At 43.1% G+C, this 24,943-nt stretch overlaps 1 protein-coding gene across 6 annotated transcripts in view; it reads left to right on the top strand.

The window, feature by feature from the left end:
- The first annotated feature begins 3,812 nt into the window (after positions 1-3,812).
- Positions 3,813-24,943, top strand: part of LOC110521854 (WW domain-containing transcription regulator protein 1) — an 81,395-nt gene continuing 60,264 nt past the window's right edge. For 4 of the 6 annotated variants that reach the window (XM_036969255.1, XM_036969252.1, XM_036969253.1 and 1 more), the window contains exon 1: positions 3,813-4,583. In XM_036969255.1, coding sequence (XP_036825150.1) covers positions 4,180-4,583 — 404 coding nt within the window. In that variant the 5' untranslated portion in view covers positions 3,813-4,179. The remainder of the gene's footprint in view (positions 4,584-24,943) is intronic. The other 2 variants (XM_036969257.1, XM_036969256.1) reach the window with 1 other exon arrangement.

Below are 24,943 nucleotides of genomic sequence, written 5' to 3'. Positions count from 1 at the left end.
CTGTCACATGTGCTCAGTGTGAACCTGCTTTCATCTGTGAAGAGCACAGGGCGCCAGTGGCGAATTTGCCAATCTTGGTGTTCTCTGGCAAATGCCAAACGTCCTGCACGGTGTTGGGCTGTAAGCACAACCCCCACCTGTGGACGTCGGGCCCTCATACCACCCTCATGGAGTCTGTTTCTGACCGTTTGAGCAGACACATGCACATTTGTGGCCTGCTGGAGGTCATTTTGCAGGGCTCTGGCAGTGCTACTTCTGCTCCTCCTTGCACAAAGGTGGAGGTAGCGGTCCTGCTGCTAGGTTGTTGCCCTCCTACGACCTCCTCCACGTCTCCTGATGTACTGGCCTGTCTCCTGGTAGCGCCTCCATGCTCTGGATACTACGCTGACAGACACAGCAAACCTTCTTGCCACAGCTCGCATTGATGTGCCATCCTGGATGAACTGCACTACCTGAGCCACTTGTGTGGGTCGTAGACTCCGTCTCATGCTACCACTAGAGTGAAAGCACCGCCAGCATTCAAAAGTGACCAAAACATCAGCCAGGAAGCATAGGAACTGAGAAGTGGTCTGTGGTCACCACCTGCAGAACCACTCCTTTATTGGGGGTGTCTTGCTAATTGCCTATAATTTCCACCTGTTGTCTATTCCATTTGCACAACAGCATGTGAAATTTATTGTCAATCAGTGTTGCTTCCTAAGTGGACAGTTTGATTTCACAGAAGTGTGATTGACTTGGAGTTACATTGTGTTGTTTAAGTGTTCCCTTTATTTTTTTGAGCAGTGTATTTGGATTTGTTTAACACTTTTTTTGGTTACCACATGATTCCATATGTGTTATTTAATCGTTTTGATGCCTTCACTATTATTCTACATGCTATCATGTAATGAGTAGGTTTGTCCACACATTTGACTGGTACTGTATATGTGTGAATTCGGAAAGTATTTAGACCCTTTGACTTTTTCCACATTTTGTTACATTACAGCATTATTTTAAAATAGATTGATGACATTTTTATTTAATCTACACACACCCCATAATGACAAAGTGAACACAGGTTTTAGAAATTGTGTTTACTGTACATAAGTATTCGGACCCTTTGCTATGAGAATAAAAATTGAGCTCAGGTGCATCCTGTTTCCATTGACCATCCTTGAGATGTTTCTACAACTTGATTGGAGACCACCTGTAGTAAATTCAATTGATTGGACATGATTTGGAAAGGTACACACATGGTTATATAAAGGTCCCACAGTTGACAGTCCATATCATAGCAAAAATCCAGTCATGAGGTCGAAGGAAGTGGCCGTAGTGCTCCCAAGACAGGATTGTGTCGAGGCACAGATCTGGGGAAGGGTACAAATGTTCTGCAGCATTGAAGGTCCTCAAAAACACATTGGCCTCCATCATGCTCAAATTGAAGAAGTTTGGAACCACCAAGACTCTTCCCAGAGCTGGCGGCCCAGCCAAACTGAGCAATCAGGGGAGAAGGGCCTTGCTCAGGGAGGTGACCAAGAACACAATTGTCATGATTGTGACAGCGCTCCAGAGTTCCTCTGTGGAGATGTGAGAACCTTCCAATAGGACAACCATCTCTGCAGCACTCCACCAATCAGGCCTTTATGGTAGAGTGGCCAGATGGAAGTCACTCCTCAGTAAAAGGCTCACGACAGCCCGCTTGGAGTTTGCCAAAAGGCACCTCAGAGAACACTCAGAGAAACAAGATTCTCTGGTCTGATGAAACCAAGATTGAACCCTTTGGCCTGAATGCCAAGCGTCACGTCTGGAGGAAACCTGGCACCATCCTTACGGTAAAGCATGGTGGTGGCAGCATCATGCTGTGGTGATGTTATTCAGTGGCAGGGACTGGGAGACTAGTCAGGATCGAGGGAAAGATGAACGGCGCAAAGTACAGAGAGATCCTTGTTGAAAACCTGCTCAGGACCTCAGACTGGGGCAAAGGTTCACCTACCAACAGGACAACGACCCTAAGCACACAGCCAAGACAACGCGGCTTCGGGACAAGTCTCTGAATGTCCTTGAGTAGCATAGCCAGAGCCCGAACTTGAAGCCGATCGAACATCTCTGGAGAGACCTGGAAATAGCTGTCCAGCAACGCTCCCCATCCAACCTGACAGAGCTTGAGTTTATCTGCAGAGAATGGGAGAAACTCCCCAAATACAGGTGTGCTAAGCTTGTAGTGTCATATCCAAGAAGACTCAAGGCTGTAGTCACTGCCAAAGGTACTTCAACAAAGTACTGAAAAGTACTGAGCAAAGGCTCTAAATACTTATGTAAATTTGATATTTCAGTTTTTTGTTTTGAATAAATTTGCTAAAATAATTTAAAAGCTGTTTTTGCTTTGTCATTATTTGGTATTTTGTGTAGAATGATGAGTGGGAAAAACAATTTAATCCATTTTAGAATAAGGCTGTAAAGTAACAAGGGTCTGAACAATTTTCGAATGCACTGTATATAGTTGAACATAACATCCTACAAATAACCAGCAGAGGGTGACTCCATTTTCACATTCACACTGTTGGTAATGCTTACAAATGGGATCATAACTATACAAGTTCACTCTTGAACTTTGATATGCTTATAGAATATAGTATGTTAAACAATATATTTAAACATGCCTTTTCTAAATGTCGATTTTTCTATATTCATAAATGAATGTAAAACTTTAAAAAAAATCTAAATACTACTCATCGTACAGAACAATTGGTAACGCTTCTTACGAAATCAATATTTGCTTTTTAGCACCTATAGATGAAGCTCTATGGAGTCTTAAAGGAGGCCTGGGTGAGGACAAAATGTAATGAATATGCCAACTTTGATCAATTATTTCTCATGTCTTTAGATACAAATCTCAAGTATATGTCAACAATCCTTTGCCAAAAAGACTATTCAATAGTTTAAATTTCGTGACATTTTCCAAAATCATGGTCTTTATTTTTGTCTGGGTTTTGCGAGTAATAACTCATTAGTGGATATTTTAGATTTTAAAAAACAACTTTGGATAGAATCCACCATGAGTAGTCTAATGTCTTAATTAATTACATCAAAATGTGGGGCAGAACTGATACAGAAGTGCACAGAGAAAGCTCTGAACATAAAAAAAATATTAGCTTGAGACTGTCATGAATCATGGAAAAGTGAAAGACTAAAGTTACATACATGGGATGCTTTAGTGAATTTCAGAATGTCTGGAAGTACATTGTTGACATAGTAATGAAATGATAACAAGCACAGTGTTTTTGTCATTTTTTCTAATGTAGGCCTCTGGACACACTATACAGAATTGACCTCTGTGTTGAATAAGTGGGAGTGAAAATGCACTATAAAGGGGGAAAAGTAGGGTAGCCTACATCTGACAGGCATGGGCGCAGCCTATCTTTCATACTATATATGGGCAATGACAAAACATCTCAGAACCTCACAAGTTTCAAGTTATTATTCAACAGATGGGTAATTTTTTCACTACTTTACATTCAAAATGATTTCACTTGTCCAATCGACAGATAGTGGAAAACTGTCCACAGAGCCTAACTTGAACTATTCTTAACATTGTTTTAGTTCATAGTCTCTAGGCCTATAGACCGTCCCCAAATGATATCCAAATGTAACAGAACGAAGCAGCCGTGATTTATTGCTAAAACAAACTCTCAACTCTATTCCGCAACTTTGTGGCGTTGAGTTGTAACTATTTAAACATTTTCAAAATTGTTACACCCGCCATCAATAGTTTGTCATTTGAGAAATGGTTTTGTAATCACGAAACTGTACTAAACCCCTCTCGCCCCGGAGCTCATGAATAATTCATGAACGACTGCTGACACAGGCGTCGTAAAAAGTTGAGTTAAACTTTGGGACGGGAGTGAAGTTCGGGCAGCACCAACAAGAGCTATCGAACTGGCCGAGGCAAAGAGAAAGTACAGTTCTTATTACTTTTCTAATGTAAGGAAACATTTTAGTGTTTAAAAAAACAAATCTAACTATTTCAGAATTGTTTTAACGAGAGTTTGACGGCAGCAAGGTGATAACTATTTTTTTGTCCACACAGAGGAGGGTTTATGACCGTTTAAAGAGAGCTCAAGGTTTGATATCTCTCTTCGCCTCGAAACGTTTTCGTTTTATATTTTCTGTATTGTGTTGTAACTTTTCTACGAAGCCAAAATGAGCAACCCACTGCAGCCAATGCCAGGACAACAAGTTATCCATGTCGCTCAGGACTCTGATACGGATCTTGAGGCGCTTTTTAATTCGGTTATGAACCCGAAACCCAGTTCATGGAGGAAAAAAATGTTACCCGAGTCTTTTTTCAAGGAGCCAGATTCTGGATCTCACTCCCGACAGTCGAGCACTGATTCGGGCAGCCACCCGCCCAGGCTCACCGTACAACACGTACGGTCACATTCCTCGCCCGCGTCCTTACAGCTTGGATTGGGAGCCAATTCAACTCCAAGCCCAGTACATCACTCGCACATCCGGCACCAGTCTTTCGATGTTGCCGAAGAGTTGCCCCTGCCTCCTGGATGGGAGATGGCCTACACGTCAACTGGACAGAAGTACTTTCTCAAGTAAGTTTTTTTAAATTTATTACTATACAGAAAACACACATGTCTCCAGTCCCTTTAAAAAAACAAAACACCAGGTTCAGTCAGTGCAAGCCTCACTTCAGGTAACTTTGGTTCATCTCAAGTGATGGGCCTAAATGGGTTGTGGAAAATCTGTGTAATTTGAGTGTAAATCCTAACAACAATAGTTTTGGATCACTGTGCGGAACAAGTGGCCCCTTTGAGCGCTGTGCGGACAGTTTGACTGAGTACACTTTTTGTCTTTGTTTGGCTCTGTCAGCTAAGACCCTATAATGCCACCACTTATGCCGCGTTCAAAACAACTGGGAACTCGGAAATCTCCCACTTACGACTTCAGTGCGTTCAAAACAACTGGGAACTCGATCATCCAACTCGGAATTCAAACTCGACTTTCCAACCTGAAGATCACCGAAGTCATGATTAGACCTCGTATTTTTCAGAGTTCCCAATTGTTTTGAATGCGGCATTGTTCACACAAGTCGAACCCAATACGGCGTGTAGCCTCATATTTTGCGTGAGCCGTAGCCTACCTGTCTGTGCTTGCAGTGAACACTGTCATTTTTTTTTTCATGCAGGCTGGTAGGTTAATCTCATTGCTAGAATTAGTCAGTTTTGTGCTAGACCTATATAATAATATAAACGAGCACCTGGCCCTAGTAAACTCAATGGAAAGTTTCCCCATTCATTAGTGAAGTATCTCCTTGTGCAACGTGATCACAGACCACCTCTAGTGTATTGTGCAACAGCAGTGAAGTTGTCTTTGGTTTCGTTCTCTGAGCCCCAGCCGGTTAAACCACAATGGCTGCAGTGTTTCTAATCCTCACCCACGCACTGGGATAAATCATATTTTATTTGTCACATGCCGTCAAATGCTACAAGTGTAGACTTTACTGTAAAATGCTTAATTACCATCTCTTTCTCAACAATGCAAAGTAAGATATTAGCGTAGAAATAAAGGAAATGGTAACACAATAAAACAGCAATAATGACACTATTTTCAAGGGGTACCGGTACCGAGTCAATGTGCAGGGGTACGCGGTATTATGTACATGTAGGTAGAGGTAAAAGTCCTTGGCAATCAGGATAGATAATAAACACAGTAGCAGCACCGTGTGAATGTATGTGTGTTTTCGTGTGGCATCAATATGCGTGTGTGTGTGAGCGACCGTAGGTAGTGTGTGTGTTGGAGTGTCAGTGTAGTATATTTGAGTAGAGTCCAGTTGAGTTTGGGTAGAGTCCAGTGAGTGTGCTTAGAGCTGGTGCAAATAAAAATGGGTCAATGCAAATAGGGTAGCCATTTGATTATCTGTTCAGTCTTATGGCTTGAGGGTTAAAGCTGTTCAGGAGCAATTTGGTCCCAGACATGGCGGTCCGGTACCGGTTGCCATGCAGTAGCTGAAAGAACAGTCGATGACTTGGGGGGCTGGAGTCTTTGACACTTTTTAGGGCCTTCCTCTGACACCGCCTGGTATAGAGGTCCTGGATGGCAGGGAGCTCAGCCACAGTGATGTACTGGGCTGTATGCACTACCCTCTGTAGCACCTTACGATCCAATGCCAAGGAGTTTCCATACCAAGAGGCGATGCAGCCTGTCAAGATGCTCTCAATGGTTCAGCTGTATAGCTTTTTGAGGATCTGGGGACCCATGCCAAATCTTTTCAGCCTCCTGAGGGGGAAGAGGCATTGTCGTGCCCTCTTCACGACTGTGTTGATGTGTTTGGACCATGACAGGTACTTAGTGATGTGGACACAGAGGTACCTGAAGCTCTCGACCCGCTCCACTACAGCCGTCTGAATGGGGGCGTGCTCCGCTCTCCGTTTGTAGTCCATGATCACCTCCCTTCCTTTGTTTTGCTGACACTGAGGGAGAAGTTGTTGGCCTGGCACCACACTGCCAGGTCTCTGACCTCCTCCCTATAGGCTGTTTCATCGTAATCAGTGATCAGGCCTACCACCGTTGTGTTGTCTGCAAACTTTTATTTATTTAACCTTTATTTAACTAGGCAAGTCAGTTAAGAAATTCTTATTTACCCACGAACTAACCCGGACGACCCTGGGCCAATTGTGCGCTGCCCTAAGGGACTCCCAATCACGGCCGGTTGGAATTGAACCAGGGTCTATAGTGATGCCTCTAGCACTGAGATGCAGTGCCTTAGAACGCTGCGCCACTCAGGAGCCCACACTTAATGGTGGTGTTGGAGTCGTGCACGACCAAGCATTCGTGGATGAACAGGGAGTACAGGAAGGGACTAGGCATGCCCCCGTGTGTAGTTGCCTACCCTCATCACCTGGGGGCGGCCCGTAAGGAAGTCCAGGATCTAGTTTGAGGGAGGTGTTTAGTCCCAGTGTTCTTAGGTTAGTGATGAGCTTAGAAGGCAATATGGTGTTGAACTCTGAGCTGTAGTCAAGGAAATGCATTGTCACGTAGGTGTTCCTTTTGTCCAAGTGGGTAAGGAAGGTGTGGAGTGCAACACGGATTACGTCATATGTGAATATGTTGGAGCAGTATGCGAATTGGAGTGGGTCTGGGATGATGGTGTTGATGTGAGCCATGACCAGCATTTCATGGCTACAGATGTGAGTGCTACGATAGAGTGGCACGATAGTCATTTAAAATCAAATTATATTGGTCACATACACATATTTAGCAAATGTTATTGCGGTTGTAGAGTAGTGCTTGTGTTCCTAGCTCCAACAGTGCAGTAGTATCTAACAATTCACAACAATACACATCTCATAGTAAAATAAATGAATTATGAAATATATTTAAATATTAGGACAGGTTACCTGGGTGTTCTTGGGCACAAGGATCTGCTTGAAACATGTAGGTATTACGGACTGGGTCAGGGAGAGGTTGAAAATATCAGTCAAGCCACTTGCCAGCTGGTCAGCATGTGCTCTGAGTATGGTAGTCCGTCTGGCCCTGCTGCCTTGTGAATGTTAACCTGTTTAAAGGTCATACTCAAATTTGCTACGGAGAGCATGATCAGACAGTCGCCTGGAATAGCTGGAGCTCTCATGCATGGTTCAGTTTAGCTAGCCTCGAAGCGAGTATAGAAGGCATTTAGCTTGTCTGGTAGGCTCGCGTCACTGGGTAATTTGTGGCTGGGTTTCCCTTTAATCCGTGATAGCTTGCACGCCCTGCCACATCCTATGAACGTCAGAGCTGTTGTAGTAGGATTCAATCTTAGTCCTGACACTTTGCCTGTTTGATGGTTCATCTGAGGGTGGAGCCAGATTTCTTAAATGTCCGGATTAGTGTCCTGCTCCTTGAAATTAACAGCTTTAGCCTTTAGCTCAGTGTGGATGTTGCCTGTAATATATTGCTTCTGGTGGTGATATGTACGTCCGGTCACTGTGGGGACGACATCGTAGATGCACTTATTAATAACTGATATGGTAAATTCCTCAATGCCATCAGATGAGTCCTGGAACATATTCCACTCTGTGCTAGCAAACCAGTCCTTTAGCCGAGCAGCCGCTTCATTGGCCCACTTCCTTATTGAGCACATCACTGGTAATTCCTGTTCGAGTTTTTGCTTCTAAGCAGGAATCGGAAGGATAGAGTTATGGTCAGATTTGTCAAATGGAGGGCGAGGGAGAGCTTTGTTTGCGTCTCTGTGTGTGGAATAAAAGTGATGTAGAGTTTTTGTTTTTTGCCTCCAGTTGCACAGGTGACATGCTGGTAGAAATGAGGTAAGACCGATTTGGGCCTGGTTCGGAATGTGCAGTATGTAATTCGCCTCAGTGTCATTGAAGTAGAAATCCTCATCCACCACGAGGTTAGTGATCGCTGTTCAGATGTCCAGAAGCTCTTTTCGGTCATAGGAAATCAGGGCAGAAACATTATGTACAAAAAAAGTTAGGATCAGATTTAAAAAAAATAGCACAATTGGTCAGGAGCCCGTAAAACAGCTGCTATTCCATCCAGCGCCATCTTTTCAGAATAAGTGACCTTTCACCTCTCACTTTAACACATGCCCAAGGTAAACTGAAACTAAATGTGTGTGTGTTTGACTATCAATGTGAATCCAAACTATCACTGTTTTGTAACCTGTTTCCATCTCAAACACACACACACCTGTGATCCCTGTTCTTGTTCACCTTGATAAGAAAGGGATTACCTCTGAAAAGAAAAATGACAAACTAAATAAAAAGTGATTACCTTATCAGTGCAGAGCCTTCCTCTGCTGGCTCATACCTCTCCTGCTGGAGACAGTCAGTCTTAATGCAAATGAGTGTTGTGACTCTTGACTCGGTGGAACAAGATGACCAGGCAGACCCATTCTTCCCTGCCCCAGGGGTCACCATGGCTATCTGACTAGGCAGAGGTTAGGGCTGTGTGGTAGGGGTCAGCTCAGCAGGGTGTCCTCTATAGGGACAGTAATTATAAAGGTGTGAACACACCCTTTTTTACACTTACCTAGATCTGTTCCTGGATTACTCTATTTAACAGTATCAACAGCCCATCGAGACATTAGCCCGATGCTCATTGTCTCCAAGAGTAATCCATATCAGTTCAACATTAGCTTAAACGCCAGTTGACCAGGTGAAATAATGAATAAAAATACAGAGGGGTGTTTTTCCCAGGAAACCGGCAGGCTGAAATGTAAACACATAGTGTGAGATGATGAGAGAAGCAGAGGGACATGGCTGGTCTGTACTGCCTGGCTCTATGGCTGGCTGGCTGCATGCTGACCCTCAGGAGAACTTGCCACGTCAGGAGAACAACCACGGAACAGAAAGAACACTGATCAGTAGGTTTGGCTGTTCATTAGCTAGATAACTTTCCACAGAAAAAGGAGAGGGGGTTGGCTGTGTTTGCATGTAACGATTTTGTAATGGGAGAAAAACCGAGAGAGGAGGAGAGACTGAGAGATGGGGAAAGAGCGAGAGGGGGTGGACAGGTGGGAGGGAGAGAATGAGAGAAATAGAAGGGGGTAAGAGTGGAAGGAGAACAAGTGGGAGTGAGAGGCAGGGAAAGAGTTTGAGGGGAGGGATGGAAAGACGGAGCGGTTGAGGCTGTTTTTTGTGAGCTCTCTTGTTGGCACCTGTGGAGAGGAGGAAAGGAACGGGAGGGAACGACTGCAGTCTAACCCCAGGCTCAAGGAGGTGTCTCCTCTCCCTCTCCTTTCTCTGGTTCCCGGCCGGGGGTGAGAACATGCCTGCTCATGCAGAGGTTTTCACAGTTGGCTCTGTCACCACCAACAAAGCTGGGAGCCCCAGCCTCACCGCACCCTGCAATTAACTAGGCAGGATAACAAAGTCTGCCTGCTTGTCCCGAAGCTGCTGGATCTTTTTAGTTTCACTCTAAGCTCTTTGTTAAGGATGCCACTGCTGCTCCATCATGTCTCCTGTCCTGTCTGCCTTTAAAACCCTTTAAGGCATTCGTTTTTTCAGAACTTTTTCTTTGTTCTATTGCAGACTTTTACTGTACAGTTGAATGTCCCAAAAAAGGATGGGATACACTGTGTACTACTCAAATGAAAAATAATAGGGTTAAGGCCTGACATTTATTTTGAGTCCTATGGTAGTACCTGGTAATAGGTCAGACATGTAGAGCTGGGACAATAAACAGAAAATTACTGACATCGACATTGCCTTCCTCTCACCAAAGCATTTTGCATAAGTCTGTGATTATGCGACAAAACGTTCCTGTAGATTGTACTGAAACCATTATTTACTAAAACCATTACAGTAATAGCCGATGCGTTATGTTGATTCCTGCAAAAAAAAAAGTAAATGCCTGTCCCTGTTTTGCTGTCAGCTGTTGTGTGAGCGAGCCACTTACTCCCTCTCCCCACTGTGCACATGGAGGAGGGAGATATGCATTCAGAGAAGCACAAGCATATGTAGTTGGAGGAAACATGGGGAAGTAATGCTGCTTTAAAGGTTCATAAATGTATAATCCCATTTAGGAGCAAAAGGCATTCAAACATTTTGCTGTGATTTTCACACTTGCTCTACATTAATCGAATCCTTGGGAAACAGAGAAAAGGAATACTTTCACCAAATTTCCTAAATGGATTCTCTGAACATTCTCACCAAGTTACCCCATTAGGCAAACCATTTACAGTATTAAATTGCCTATTGTAGTATAATAAAGAACCTTTCCCATTGATAAAATCAAAGTTTATTTGTCACGTGCGCCGAATACAACAGTGAAATGCTTACTTACAGGCTCTAACCAATAGTGCAAAAAAGGTGTTAGGTGAACAATAGGTAAGTAAAGAAATAAAACAACAGTAAAAAGACAGGGTATATACAGTAGCGAGGCTACATACAGACACCGGTTAGTCGGGCTGATTGAGGAAGTATGTAGATATGGTTAAAGAGACTATGCATATATGATGAACAGTGCAACGTATATCCCGCTAGCTGAATATCCATGTCGTCATCCAGCCACGATTCTGTGAAACATAGGATATTACAGTTTTGATATCCCGTTGGTAGGATATTCGTGATCGTACCTCGTCTAATTTATTGTCCAATGCTTGCACGTTGGCAAGTAGTATTGACTGTAACGGCAGCTTTCCCAGTCGCCTTCTCCGGGTCCTGACCAGGCATCCGGCTCTTTGTCCTCTGTACCTGCGTCGCTTCCTTTTGCAAATAACGGGGATGTCGGTCCTGTGGTGTGTTTGGAGATTGTCTTGTGCGTCGTCTTTGTTTTAGAAAAATCTTCGTCTAATCCGAGGTGAGTGATCGCTGTCCTGATATCCAGAAGCTCTTTTTTTGCTGTAGATACGGTTGCAGAAACATTATGTACAAAATAAGTTACAAATAACGCAAAAAAACCCACATAATAGCACAATTGGTTAGGCGCCTGTAAAACTGCTGCCATTTATTCCGCCGCCATTTTAGCTACAGTGCTGTTCATTGTTTACTGCCATTTAGTATCGTTCACACCCTCTAAAGCCTTAGACCCACCCATCTCTTAAATAATCCACATTGGAACACATGCGAATATGGCCATGTGCTTAAAAAAACAGAAAATATTTCAACAATAAAATACTTTATTAATTTCAAGTGCTAAAGATAGTAGCCTATAATTACGAAAAATGTAAAACACACAAACACCAAAAGCTGTGATCGAATAGTAGTAAATACTCATTAAGTGATTTAGTATACAGTATGTTAGTATGAGTATTGGAACACAGCTAAAGGTTTAGATAAAAACAATATCTAGGCCTATATCATAAGATCCTTTTAAGTAACTTAAAAGTAACTGCAGGTTATGATATGAACAAAGAAATCTAGCCTGAGAGCATATTTCTGTCCTGTCCTTTGGAGCAGGACATGGAATGTCCATAGCCTTTTCATTGCAAAACTCCTTGTCTTCTTAAAAATATATGTTTGCCGAGTTGTGTCCAGTCCGGGGGAATGCTTTCACATCTCTGGGAGGATGGACTTCAACATTGTACAGCAGCTGAAACCTGGTTCCATCTGAGTGAAAGGCCACAACAACACCAGGCTCCAGGCAATTAAAGCTGTGAAGGAGGAAAGCAGACACAAATAGACAAAACATTAAAACCTTGCATACCAGCAATAACATTCATTCAATAACGTCCAAGCAATAAACTCCTCAAGTACAAAGAAAAAAATTGCAGAATTGTTGCTTGTTCACCCTTGATCATCTTGTACCGGTGGTTTATGCTGAAAGACAAATTCCAGAAAAATTGGATAAAACATGAATTGAAGTCCTATAGCTTGCCTGTTGACTGCTACAGCTGTACTAAAATGCCCTGTACACACCTGCTTCCAGCCCAACAATGGCAATGCAGACACAAGATAACTAGCTAGATGTAGCAAACGTTTAGCTTCATAATTACCAGCTGGCTAGCTGTAAATAGTATTAATCTGGCTAACCAGCTAAAGTAAACTCAACCCATTCCGTACAAATGTGCGCAACCGCAACATTCAAACGAGGCTACAAAGAAAACTAATGGGACTGTAGCGACTGTTGACTTCAACATCTGGGGTGTGAACTAGGTTTCTATTCAAGTGTTGATCGACATGGTAATGGATCTATAGTATTGGAGAAAAGTTTAAAAAACGGACCCTCCGTTACATCGTGACGTGTCATGTCGTAACGTGCAGCACGCATAAAGCAACTATTTCTGTCTTATCTCTCTTCACCAGGTGTAGCACTTCTCTCATCCTTTAAAAACAAGAAATGGACAGTGATGGGGGTAAGGGGGGATACCTAGTAATTTTTTGCGTCGTCATTGCATGCGATCATCATTCTCAATGCCGCTTGCTGTTTACTTCTGAAGATCACTTTAGCACCGTCCTAAAAACCCGATTCAAATTCGACACAAACCTTCAAATAGGTATGTAATGACACATATAAACTCTTTAGTGTTTTATTTACATTTTAGAGGCGATAAGTTGGACAGATCGAGTGAAAAAATTTTCCTACACAACATCTCTCCTTCTCACTATCACGCATTAGTTTCGCTTCCCCACCCGCCATTTTTTAAAAGACCCGACGGGGCTCATTGCATGCTTGAATCATGCAGAAACGGGCAGCGTTTAGGTCATGTAATTGATTCTGTTGGAAAGGGGAGAAATTGTGCTTTACAATGGTATTGACATTACAGTTGATCTGGAAGTATTACGTTTTGGGGGTGCTAAAATAAGGTCAATTGTACGGACCAAGGCGATGTACGAAAGTGAGTGAGTGAGTTTACGTTAGTAGAGCATGCAAAAAACTACCTTAATCTATAATCCAATAGCTATTTAGCTATCATTTCATCGTGGTTAGCCAATTTAGCATGTGTCCCTATAACGTAACATGGTGTTTGATTATTTTGGACCACAGTGGCCATTTGTAAACAATGGCTCATTGCGGGATGAAGCAAGCTACAACGGCACCAGTATGCCATTGTCTAACTAGCTAGCAATATAGCTAGCAATCAAATCAAAGTTATTTATATAGCCCTTCTTACATCAGCTGATATATCAAAGTGCTGTACAGAAACCCAGCCTAAAACCCTAAACAGCAAGCAATGCAGGTGTAGAAGCACGGTGGCTAGGAAAAATTACCTAGAAAGGCCACAACCTAGGAAGAAACCTAGAGAGGAAATAGGCTATGAGGGGTGACCAGTCCTCTTCTGGCTGTGCCAGGTGGAGATTATAGCAGAACATGGCCAAGATGTTCAAATGTTGTTCAATGAAGATGTTCAATGAAAGCTACATGCGTTATTGTCTCAAAGTAGTTATCTTGTCATTTTAACTGTGGACTCTTACCGGTCTATGGATTATAATGATTCATGGCAGACTGAAACACTTTCAAAATAATCCTTCTCACTCGGCTTCAACCAGTCCAGACTGCTTTAGCCACAGAAGACAGAGCTTTGTCGATGCCAGCAGCTTTATTCAGGACACCACTGGCATTTAAAGCTGTAGCTACACTTTGCATGTAGTCCATGATTAAAATATTAGTAAATACAATGGATCTTTCAAATATCTGCAGTAGCATAGAGCAGGATCTGCCATTTGACAGAGAAGCCTTGAGTGACAGAATGGTCTCTCTTTCTCATAAATGTCCCAGCCCCCTCATCTCAACCAATCATGGCGTGGCAAGATTCTGTATTTTCTCAGTGTCTTAAGAACTTTGTGATTTCACGTTTTATTTACATTTACTGATTACATACGAGTTTGTTATTAAGGCACATGAAAGCTCACACGTTCAAGAAGGCATTTTGGCCCCCCCAAAAATGTATTTGGTTGAAAAAAGGTTTTTGGTTCAAATGCCTCTCCTGTAAAGTAGTGACGTGCGTCATATGCTCAGCTATCTGTAAAGGGTCTCACATGACCGTTGCTCAAAATGCAATTGCGGGAAAAATACAGTTTTCAAAGCAACTACTGTTCTAGTTACAAAGAGGACAGTGTTTCCACCAAACGGACTTGCTGCGGATAAAAGTCAGTGCATGAGGACGTAGTGCACCCAATGTACTTTTTCGGGTCATGTACCGACTAAAAAATCAAAAGTTCAATGTGTTCCTATTTGCATTTTCAATAAAATAGCAAATGTATCTGCTCTGGTCTTTGCATGTGCGCTCTAGCCAACAGCTCGCAGAAACAGTAGGCGTAAAAGTATTGTCAGCCACCAATTGTGCAAGTTCTCCCACTTAAAAAGATGAGGCCTGTAATTTTCATCATAGGTACACTACAACTATGACAGACAAAATGAGAAGAAAAAAAATCCAAAAAATCACATTGTAGGATTTTTTATGAATTTATTTGCAAATTATGGTGAAAATAAGTATTGATATTTTTTGCCCCACTGTATTTGTCAAATGGCAGTCAAGCATCAATCATCCTGTCACCAGAGTAAGACCATCAATATTTATTGAACAGGAGCAACAAGATCACTGTGCACTTTAACTTCACAGGGTGGTGAATCTGTAGCCTAATAAACTGCATGGCTTCCCGAATCGTAGTGGACCACACACCATATCATCACATGACTCCAAGAGTACTTTGATATGATGGTTATTATATCAATATTTGTGCAGAAAGGCGTTTCCACCACCATTTCTCGCTTAGTTCATTTTAGACACAAAAAGATCCCACTGTCAAACTAACAAATGATCGGTCTTTAGGCTATATACCCTATTTTGCATTGATAAATATAATCTCAGTGACTGTTCAAACAATAAACCAAACAACATTGTAGCCTTATTAAATTATTAGAATCCCCCGAAAAGGTATTTTATTTAGACCGCTGCTTGCCGTGTGATACTTTTTTTATTTTCTTGACAAAAAAATCTGACATTCTATTTTTAGCTGAGACCGGAGCTATTACATTACAACACCATCTCAAACTGGAATACCTTTTGTAGGTTACACTGGCAAGTAAAATAATATGTTACCAAAAGGTGCGCGTTGCTCCAAAAAATCTGACTCCCCGAAGCGCACACGCACCAGTATAATAACAGAGTAAAGTGAGCAGAGAGCTTAACCCTGCGTTCCCAAGCTGGACTGAGTAGTAGCTGCCTAGCTCGCTTCAGTAGGCCTGATAGAGGTGTGTGGGAGGTACAGTGCACAGTATAACTTACTGTAAAGTGTTACTGGTCTGTGTGATGGGGAATGATGGTGAGAGGGATAGAAAGAGTGATAATGGAGAGAGGGAGATCTGCGTGGGTGGCTTTGACATCCCTGGATTCAGGACTGGAGGAGGTAGGTGATTAATGCTGAGGCAGAGGAGCAGAGAGGTCAATCCGTGTTTAGCTAACCAATGTCCTGTTCTCTGGCTGGGTTGATGTAGTACAGGGGTTTGAGTTGGGACTGAGATCTGGACAGTCTGTCCTGATACATTGAGGTGGAGGTGAAAGTCATGACACCGGAGAGAATGGAGGAGATAAACAAAACTTCATCTTCTGCTTGGAGCCCTTCATAAATCCCTACATGTCTTCTATCTAGTTTATGCCTAGCGTAGTGCTTTCATCTGGGCTGTAGACTCCAAGCTGTATGTGTGTGTCACACACAAGGCTGTCTCACACACGGCATACCAGGGTGTCTGCTTTACTTGGAAAGCCCAAAATTCCTTAATGTATGGATGTTTTTTGTAACAAAAATCTATGAATAAGGGTAGTCTGTAATTAAGCATGAGTTTGATGTTAGATGGCAGTCAGTATCTTCAAAGTGCTTCATACAGACCCACATGAATCAGACCTAAATCTGTTGTAAGTTGAATTCTGTGTAGCTGAAATTCCATGGCAGATTTTATATGTAATGTATAACAACATATTAGTTGTGATTGTTTCCGTTTGTGGAATCTGACCTATCACAGACCATCCGTATCTGTAGTGCTGCCTGTGTTTGTGTCCTGGTCTTATCAAGGTTCCGACTGAAGTTGTTGCCAGACGCTTGTTTATAATAAACACTCAAACGAGCACAGACACACAGGAGGACTAACCATGGCCTGGTTTCCCAGTAACAATGGAACTTAGACTTACAAGTGTTTTTTTTTTTAAACTATGCATCTTTTCCACATCAGATGTAGAGATGTATTATGCATTTCCCAAAACTCTACGCAGAGAGAACAGTCGCTAAGGGCGTCATGTGTCTACAGATGGGATCGAAACACTGTAGCCTACAAGTAGCAAAATGGAACTCAATTTATTGAACATGAAATGTATTTCAGTATGATTGTCTGTCGGCGCTGACAGAGATGGTCGCCTCGCTTCGCGTTATTCGTAAACTATGCAGTATTTTTTTATTTTTTATGTATTATTTCTTACATTGTTACCCCAGGAAATCTTAAGTCTTATTACATACAGCCAGGAAGAACTATTGGATATATGAGCAACGTCAACTTACCAACATTACGACCAGGAATACGACTTTCCCGAAGCAGATCCTCTCTTCGGACCACCACCCAGGACAATGGATCTAATCCCGCAGCTGACTGAAAACAACGGCGATGCAGAAGGGGCAGGCGGAGCGATCTTCTGGTCAGGCTTCGTAAACGGGCACACCACTCCCGAGCATACTACTCGCCAATGTCCAGTCTCTTGACAACAAGGTAGATGAAATTCGAGCAAAGGTTGCCTTCCAGAGAGACATCAGACATTGTAACATTCTCTGTTTCATGGAAACATGGCTCTCTCAGGATATGTTGTCGGAATCGGTCCAGCCACCGGGCTTCTCCATGCATGGCGCCGACAGAGATAAACACCTCTGGGAAGAGGAAGGGCGGGGTGTATGCTTTATGATTAACATCTCATGGTGTGATCATAACACACAGGAACTCTATTCTGTCTGCTCACCCGACCTAGAATTCCTAACAATCAAATGTCGGCCGTTCTACTTACCACGATAATTCCCGTCAGTTATAGTCACAGGTGTGTACACAACAACCTCGCACTCAACGTCAACAAAACCAAAGGAGATGATCGTGGACTTCTGGAAACAGCAGAGGGAGAACTCCCATATCCACATCAAAGGGACAACAGTGGAGAAGGTGGAAAGTTTTTTTTTTTTTATTCCTTGGCATACACATCACAGACGAACTGAAATGGTCCACCCACACAGAGTGTGGTGAAGAAGGCGCAACATCGCCTCTTCAACCTCAGGAGGTTGAAGAAATTTGGCTTGTCACCCAAAACCCTGACAAACGTTTACAGATGCACAATCGAGAGCATCCTGTTGGCACGGCAACTGTACCGACCTCAACTGCAAGACTCTCCAGAGGGTGGTGCGGTCTGCACAATGCATCACCATGGGCAAACTACCTGCTCTCCTGGACACCTACAGCACCCGATGTCACAGGAAGGCCAGAAAGATCATCAAGGACAACAACCACCCGAGCCACTGCTTGTTCACACCGCTATCATCCAGAAGGCGAGGTCAGTACAGGTGCATCAAAGCTGGGACCGAAAGACTGAAAAACAGCTTCTATCTCAAAGCCATCAGACTGCTAAACAGCAATCACTAACTCCGAGAGGCTGCTGCCTACATTGAGACATAATCACTGGACACTTTAATAAATGGATCACTAGTCACTTTAAACAATGCCACTTTAAAAATGTTTACATATCTTACATTACTCATCATATGTATATACTGTATTTCATACCATCTACTGCACCTTGCCTATGCCGCTCGGCCATCGCTCATCCACACACTTTTGTACATATTCTCATTCACCCCTTTAGGTTTGTGTGTGTTAGGTAGTTGTTGGGAATTGTTAGATATTACTGCACTGTTGGAACTAGAAGCACAAGCATTTCACTACTCACATTAACATCTGCTAACCACGCGTATGCGACCAATACAATTTGATTTGATTTTTGGTCCTACTATTTATATTTTCATGCAGTCGTCTTGGTTTTCATTTGAAGCATATTTTTAAACATTGCTTGTTTGTTGCAAAGACACTGGCAACTTACATTTTTTGTAAAACATGTCCTGACGTTGTCGGCGGTCACATGTATAGACAAATAATCCATGATTTTCTATGTGTAGCGTTGATCAAAAAATAATCCAACACACTTAGCTGTTGTACGAGTGGTCCGAGGCTGGCGTTATGAACGTTTTCAAGTGTGACAATAATGATGGTTTTGGGAAACAGCTCAGAGATTTAACGACGCTCCTATGAATGTTCTAACGATAAACTTTGCCTTAAGATGCTTTTGGTAAGGTGGGACCAGCACATTGAAAGATTTACTTTTACCCACTTATCTGATCAGTATTTGATCAATGTTATAGTAGCTACTTTAAGATTAAGGTGTTTGAGGAATGTTTATGAACAGCTTGTTTGATCCACAGGGTCTTTTGAAAAGGCAAGCGATTTGCCCAGTGATTACCAGGTGCAAACCACAAACATGCCTGGATGGCCCTTGAACAGTGTATTGCCAACTTGAAAGCACCCAGTGCATTTGAATCATTTAATGTGAGTGGCTCAGTTGGGAGAAAAGGCTGATTTTAATCTCTGGGTCCTCACCGCACAAAGGGATGTGATTACCACTTACTACAGCACTACCACGGCAGGCTTGGATAAAACAATCTGTTTGAAGCCCTCTTTGATATCAAACCAGCAGGGGAATGTGAGAGAGGGGAGTGATCTGATAGTCACTTGAGCATGAACCTTGCCTTTTGTTATAGCGGTCCTAGATCCCAGGGGGTGGGGGTGTAATCATGGCCTGGCTAGTCCCCTGGGTTTTATGCTGAGAGTAGGGTAGGCCTAATGGTCAGTCTGCTGAGATCAGAGTATGTATGCTTGCACACTGCTCCAGCTCAAGTCCTTTCCAACTTCTCTGCTAAAAAAACACTCCTTGCAGCCTCCCAAGTGGCGCAGCGGTTCAAGGCACTGCATCACGGTGCTAGAGGCGTTACTACAGACCCGGGTTCGATCCCGGGCTGTATTGCAGCCGGCCACGACCAGGAGACCCATGAAGCGGCGCACAATTGGCCCAGTGTCGTCCGGGTTAGGGGAGGGTTTGGCTGGCCGGGATGTCCTTGTCCTGTTGCGACTCCTTGTGGCGGGCCGGGCGCATGCACGCTGACTTCGCTCGCCAGTTGTATGGTGTTTCCTCCGACATATTGGGGCGGCTGGCTTCCGAATTAAGCAAGCAGTGTGTCAAGAAGCAGTGCGGCTTGGCAGGGTTGTTTCAGAGGACGCATGGCTTATGACCTTCACCTCTCCCGAGTTCTTACAGGAGTTGCAGAGATGGGACAAATTGGATCTCATGAAATTGGGGAGAAAAACGGGTAAAAAAACAAATAATACGCTTTAAAAAAATAATAATAATTAAGCTCCAGAAAAATACAAACTCCCGCTCAAAATTCACTCCATTTAGAAATCACCATTTAACCAACACCCATCTATTTTTGTGTGTACCTGGACATTCCATTTACTTTTGAATTATTGAAACTTAACCATATGATTTGAATTAAAAGTATTTTAAGAAGCGACATGAAAAGGTGATGGTAAGAAGCGCTCATCATTTAAAATAGGCTACATGTTGTATTAAACAGCATATAAACACTCTAAATAGGTCAGGAGCCAGACGGGTGGCCTAAGAGGAACGAAAATGAATTATTTAGGCTATATTATTGTTATTATTTCAAGGCTGTAGCCTACAAATAAATAAATTGTGAAGTATTTGCGAGTGTGACACTAGGCTGGTAGGAACATTTAGCGGCTAGCATTTAAACTACGTTTCATTGTATTAAGTCATTATATTCTGGGAATTGCGCTTATAGGCTGTGACTGACTTAGAATTAAACATTTAACGAAAAATGTCTTATTAGGCTCTGTCTACAGTGCCTTTTTGAATTCACTTTTAGAAACACTGGTTTGGTCAGAGTCTGTGGCTTCAGGCTCATGCGATGGTGTCTGGAGAGCAGGCCAGCAGCTGAGATTATCCTCTCTGTGTTTGCAGAGCCACTGGGGATGCTTTTCGGGCCACTTTTACCCAGGCTAGACAGGGATGCAGAACAGTTGGTTTAATTTTTTTTTTTCTATATGTAGTCCTGAAGGTTTTTCCTTGCTAGAGATGTGTAGATAATATAACAAAAATTAACAAAACTTTTAAGATCTCAGATATTTGTTTGTAAATACTTTGCTACAATGTGAGTCATTTTTGTTCTATTATCTATGGGCCGGGCAGTGAGCTCTACTGGAGCGGGCGAGAAGGCCGATGCTCCAGCCTTTGGGGGAAACTCGCTCCAGTCAAATTGGGCGCACTACAGCTCCATGTCACTCACATGCTCTGGCTGAGAGTATGGGGTAGGCCTAATGGTCGGTCGGTCGGTCAAGCTGGGTTAGGGCTCTCCCAGGGCTGTCCTGGGTGGATTTATAGGTCTAAATGGGAAGGTGGGATTTTTGTTCTGTTCTGCACCTGTAAGATGGACTGGTGGCTAAGCGCCAGGTGGATTGTGGTGGTGGGACTCTACCAGGAAGGTAGGGTGGGGAAGTGGCTGAAAATAGCACCAGACCACCAATAAAAATTTGGTTAAGTCTAAGTGACTGGTGAATGTTTTGATTAAGGTCACAGCTTCATCTTAAGGGCAAGACCAGGTCAGAGCAGAGGCAGATATTCTCAGAGAACTGTCCTCGATGTTGGCACAATGTGTTCCATGCCAACAATGTTCTAATTTGGATTCTTCCTAGAGAGTGTCATTGTTCTGGAATGCCTGGTGCCAGACGTTCTATGGCTTGGGCCAGAGCACTCTTGACCAATGGCAGAAGAAGAATGAATGATTAGTGTGCCAACAGTTGGTACTAGTAGGACCCAAACTTACAGTAGGCAGCCAGGTAGAGTACATTTGATTTGAGTGTCTTTTTATTTTCTGCCCATTGGCCAATCCCAACCACCAGTGTTTTGGTTGGTCAGTAACATTGTAGTTTACTACCCTGGAGGTCAGAGTTTCACTGGGTCTCTATAAGCTGTGAGCCACCTAGCTGTGACATGTTACATCTGCCGGGCAAAGGCACATGTTCTCTCTCTGGTCACTGCTTGAGCAGTTGTAGGGCCATATAAAATCACAGAATCCAGACATTGAAGTGGAATTCAACAACATAAAAAACATGTATTGAACTTAGTACTAAATCAACTGAATGTATTGAACTTGCATTCATTTGCCCAATTTAATTATAAGACATGAAGAAAATGCATCAGTGATTTTGTGTTTTCCTGCAACTTTCTGAAAAGAAACAGGAATGCAAGTGTGTGTGTGTGTGTCAGCATGCCCTTTGTGTTGTGGTTAACGATGATGCTAAAAAATAAGCTTCTTCTGGTAGAGATGGAAAGGCTTTCCCAAAACCTTATAAATTAAATGCGAACTCCAAAGTAGCCTATGCCTGGCAGAATATCATGAGTGGTCTCCTGATGTTGTTTTTGTAAAAATAAAAATTATTAGTGTGCTTTTTATCTCTTTTTTTTTTTTTTTTAAGAGTGAAAACCTGACGGAACAAGGAAAAACAAAACAATATTTGGTAAAAAAACTAAATGGAATCAGATATATAAATCTGAATATATAGGGCCATACTGTTTTTGGGGGAATAATTGAAAAGCCTCCTTCCTCTTGCTCCTCCTCTTCCTCTCAGACTAGGCTAGAAGTAAAGGCCCAAAATCAGGGGACATGAGGCTCCCCCTCCCTTTCTTGATCTGCTGCCTCATACAGTGCTCTAGGCCAAAGGAAGGAGGGGGCAGGGGGGTAATGGTTAGGGAGTTGTACACAGGGAAAGTGAGGGAGTGGAAATTCGAAACCCACAAGGGGCATGATAAAAACAATAGCCTGTACTGCTGCAAAGAAATAGCCCTGTCTGCAACACAGACAGATCTGAAGCCTCTGGGCCTATCTGGAACAGCAAGAACAGATGTTTGTCAAGACTGGCAGCCAATCAGTCTGCCAGGCAGTGAAGCAGCTAGCCAAGCATGCAGGCAGACATGCTGGATACCTCTGCCTCTCCTTTCTAGACAGGCAGACTCTGAGGCTAGCTCTGTATTTTCCTGGCTGAGGCCTGGGCACTGCGGCCACGCCGGATCCCCTTTCTGTCCTGATATGTTAGTTGGAAGAGCATGAAGACATGCTTGTTTGGCCGTCTGGGCCGCTCTCCTCTCCTACTGATGGGGGGCTAAACAGGACAAGAGGGGCTTTGTACAGCAAGAGAGTTGCACAGCTCCAGGTCCTTGCGTGCATCGCAGATTTAAATGGTATGAAAGCAATTCAAGTTGAAGGAAATGTCATGTGAGCTGAATTTAAAACCTATGGAGTTTGTGGTCCGAGTCTGTTTTTCTCTCTGGCCTTGAATAGGAGCAGGGCTGGCGGCAGAGGTTAGTGAGTTGGAGTGGTCTGAGCTTGGGGCTAGAGGAAAATCCTCCACAGCTCCAGGGCTCTCGGTTTTAAAGGGACAACAAAATGTCCGCTTTGAAGCAGCCCAATAACACAGAGCAGAGTGGAGAATAAGGCAGTACTTTAGTTTGTCCTCGATATTGAGTCCTAACAAGGGGAGGCATACAGAGTTAAGTGAACATATGTTTCGTTACTGCAGTTTAACTGTTGGTTTGAAGTGTTAGCCAAGAGTAAGGCGCTCAAGATGTTCGCTAAAACTATTCACGAGAATATTACTTTCACATGTACTTTTTTACCCATTGGATTGTAAATACATACATTATAATGTGTGTCAGTGGAGGGAGAGGAGGAGCGCTACAGAGACAGTGGTCTTTGGATGATAGTAAGGAAGTTAGCCACAACAGAGAAAAATAGAACAAATTTGAAAGTGAGGTGTTGAGGCGAATGGGGTCTGCCAGCACAAAGTTTTTGTGTGTGAGAATGTATGATAATCTCACTAAGGTCTACTACAGTCTTGTTGTAGTTCCCTTCCGGTCTCCTTCACACAACAGCTGAGGGCACAGCTCTCTCTCCTGTGGTGCCCCCGACCAGCCCTCACCCAGCCTCTAGCCCCATTCCCTAACACACAGTAAGAAAAAAGTATGAACATTTTATGCACTTGCTACTTGAAGTCGCTACTTTAGCGTCTGCTAAATGACTAAAATGTCATATTTAATCCATGGAAACAGCCCTGATATTTATGGGCCAAGAGCCAGAGACCGAGCCTGCCTGTGTGTGTGTGTGTGTGTGTGTGTGTTTGCGAGATACCTGACCTTCCCTGGTCTCCCTAAAGGACACATCCTCTGGGAGCCAGGCGTCATGGTGTATGTGGGGCGACGGAGGGGCAGACACCCTCCTTGTTTACCCTGGATGTATTGCCACCTTTAGTCACATCAGTCTACTACCCTTAAACAATGCTCCTTTTGAGTTGTGGCGTTGAGTTGATCATAACTTAAAATAGATCTGTTTTTGCACATCACAAGGTGTATTTATATGTGCTGATATTCAGCAGTTATTAAATTTACTGTACACTAAGAAAATAAAAACGCATCTGTTTGTTGGCAAACAAAAATTCTCTAGTCTGAAATATAATATTTCTGATGCTGAGATTTCAGGAACGTTCTAGACTAGTGTTTGTGTGTGTGATATGTGTGTTGTGCTGTTCTGGCTGGGAGTTCTGAGCGCAGCAGTGTATGCGTTTTTTGTAATGGTGTTTAAATAAAGAAGCAGGTCATTGTCAGAGCATGCGCACATATGTGATATCGACCCCCCCCCTTTCCCCCTTTCAATTCCAACGGGTGGTCTTCAAAGACACCATGTCCTCCATGTAGTTGTTCATTGTTTTTTACTTTTTCCCCTCGTTCGCTCTCTTTCTGCTTCTCTCGCTCCCTTTCCATTCCAACATGTACAGTATGTTGTCTTTGGCCTGTTTCTGTTGCATAACAAGCCTTATTTGTTCTTGTTGATGTATGTCTCCTTTTTACAGTGATGAAAGGAAATAAAGAGCTAGTGCCAGGGTTTTCCATATGACGATGGAGATGGGCTGTTTTTAATGGAAAAGTGGTATTTTCCATAGACTACCTCACACCCCCTCCAATAAGCAGTTGAAAGAGATGGTAAGGTCCACAGGATATAGAGCTGGTAATTTCCTTTTGTTTTGGAGGGAGAGAGAATGGCTACAGGGGACTCATAAGGCTCTCTCTCTCTCTGGGCTCTGACAAAGTAAAACAATGATCATGACTCACTCACCTCAAAGGCACATACAGCAGGGGAAGAAATGGACAAGAACTCCCTGACACACTTAACTCATAAAAAATGAAATGTTTGCCTCTTTCCACATTACTTCCTGTCTGACTGGGCAGATGGCTGTCGAGCTGGAATGGCAAATCAAATCAAGGTTTATTTGTCACGTGCGCCGAATACCTGACAGTGAAATGCTTACTTACAGGCTCTAACCAATCGTGCACAAAAGGTATTAGGTGAACAATAGGTAG

Source organism: Oncorhynchus mykiss, chromosome 30, assembly GCF_013265735.2.
Source record: "Oncorhynchus mykiss isolate Arlee chromosome 30, USDA_OmykA_1.1, whole genome shotgun sequence".
In the NCBI taxonomy this organism is placed as follows: Eukaryota; Metazoa; Chordata; class Actinopteri; order Salmoniformes; family Salmonidae; genus Oncorhynchus; species Oncorhynchus mykiss.
Note: the sequence above shows the minus strand (reverse complement) of the source record. Positions and strands in the feature narration are given on the sequence as shown.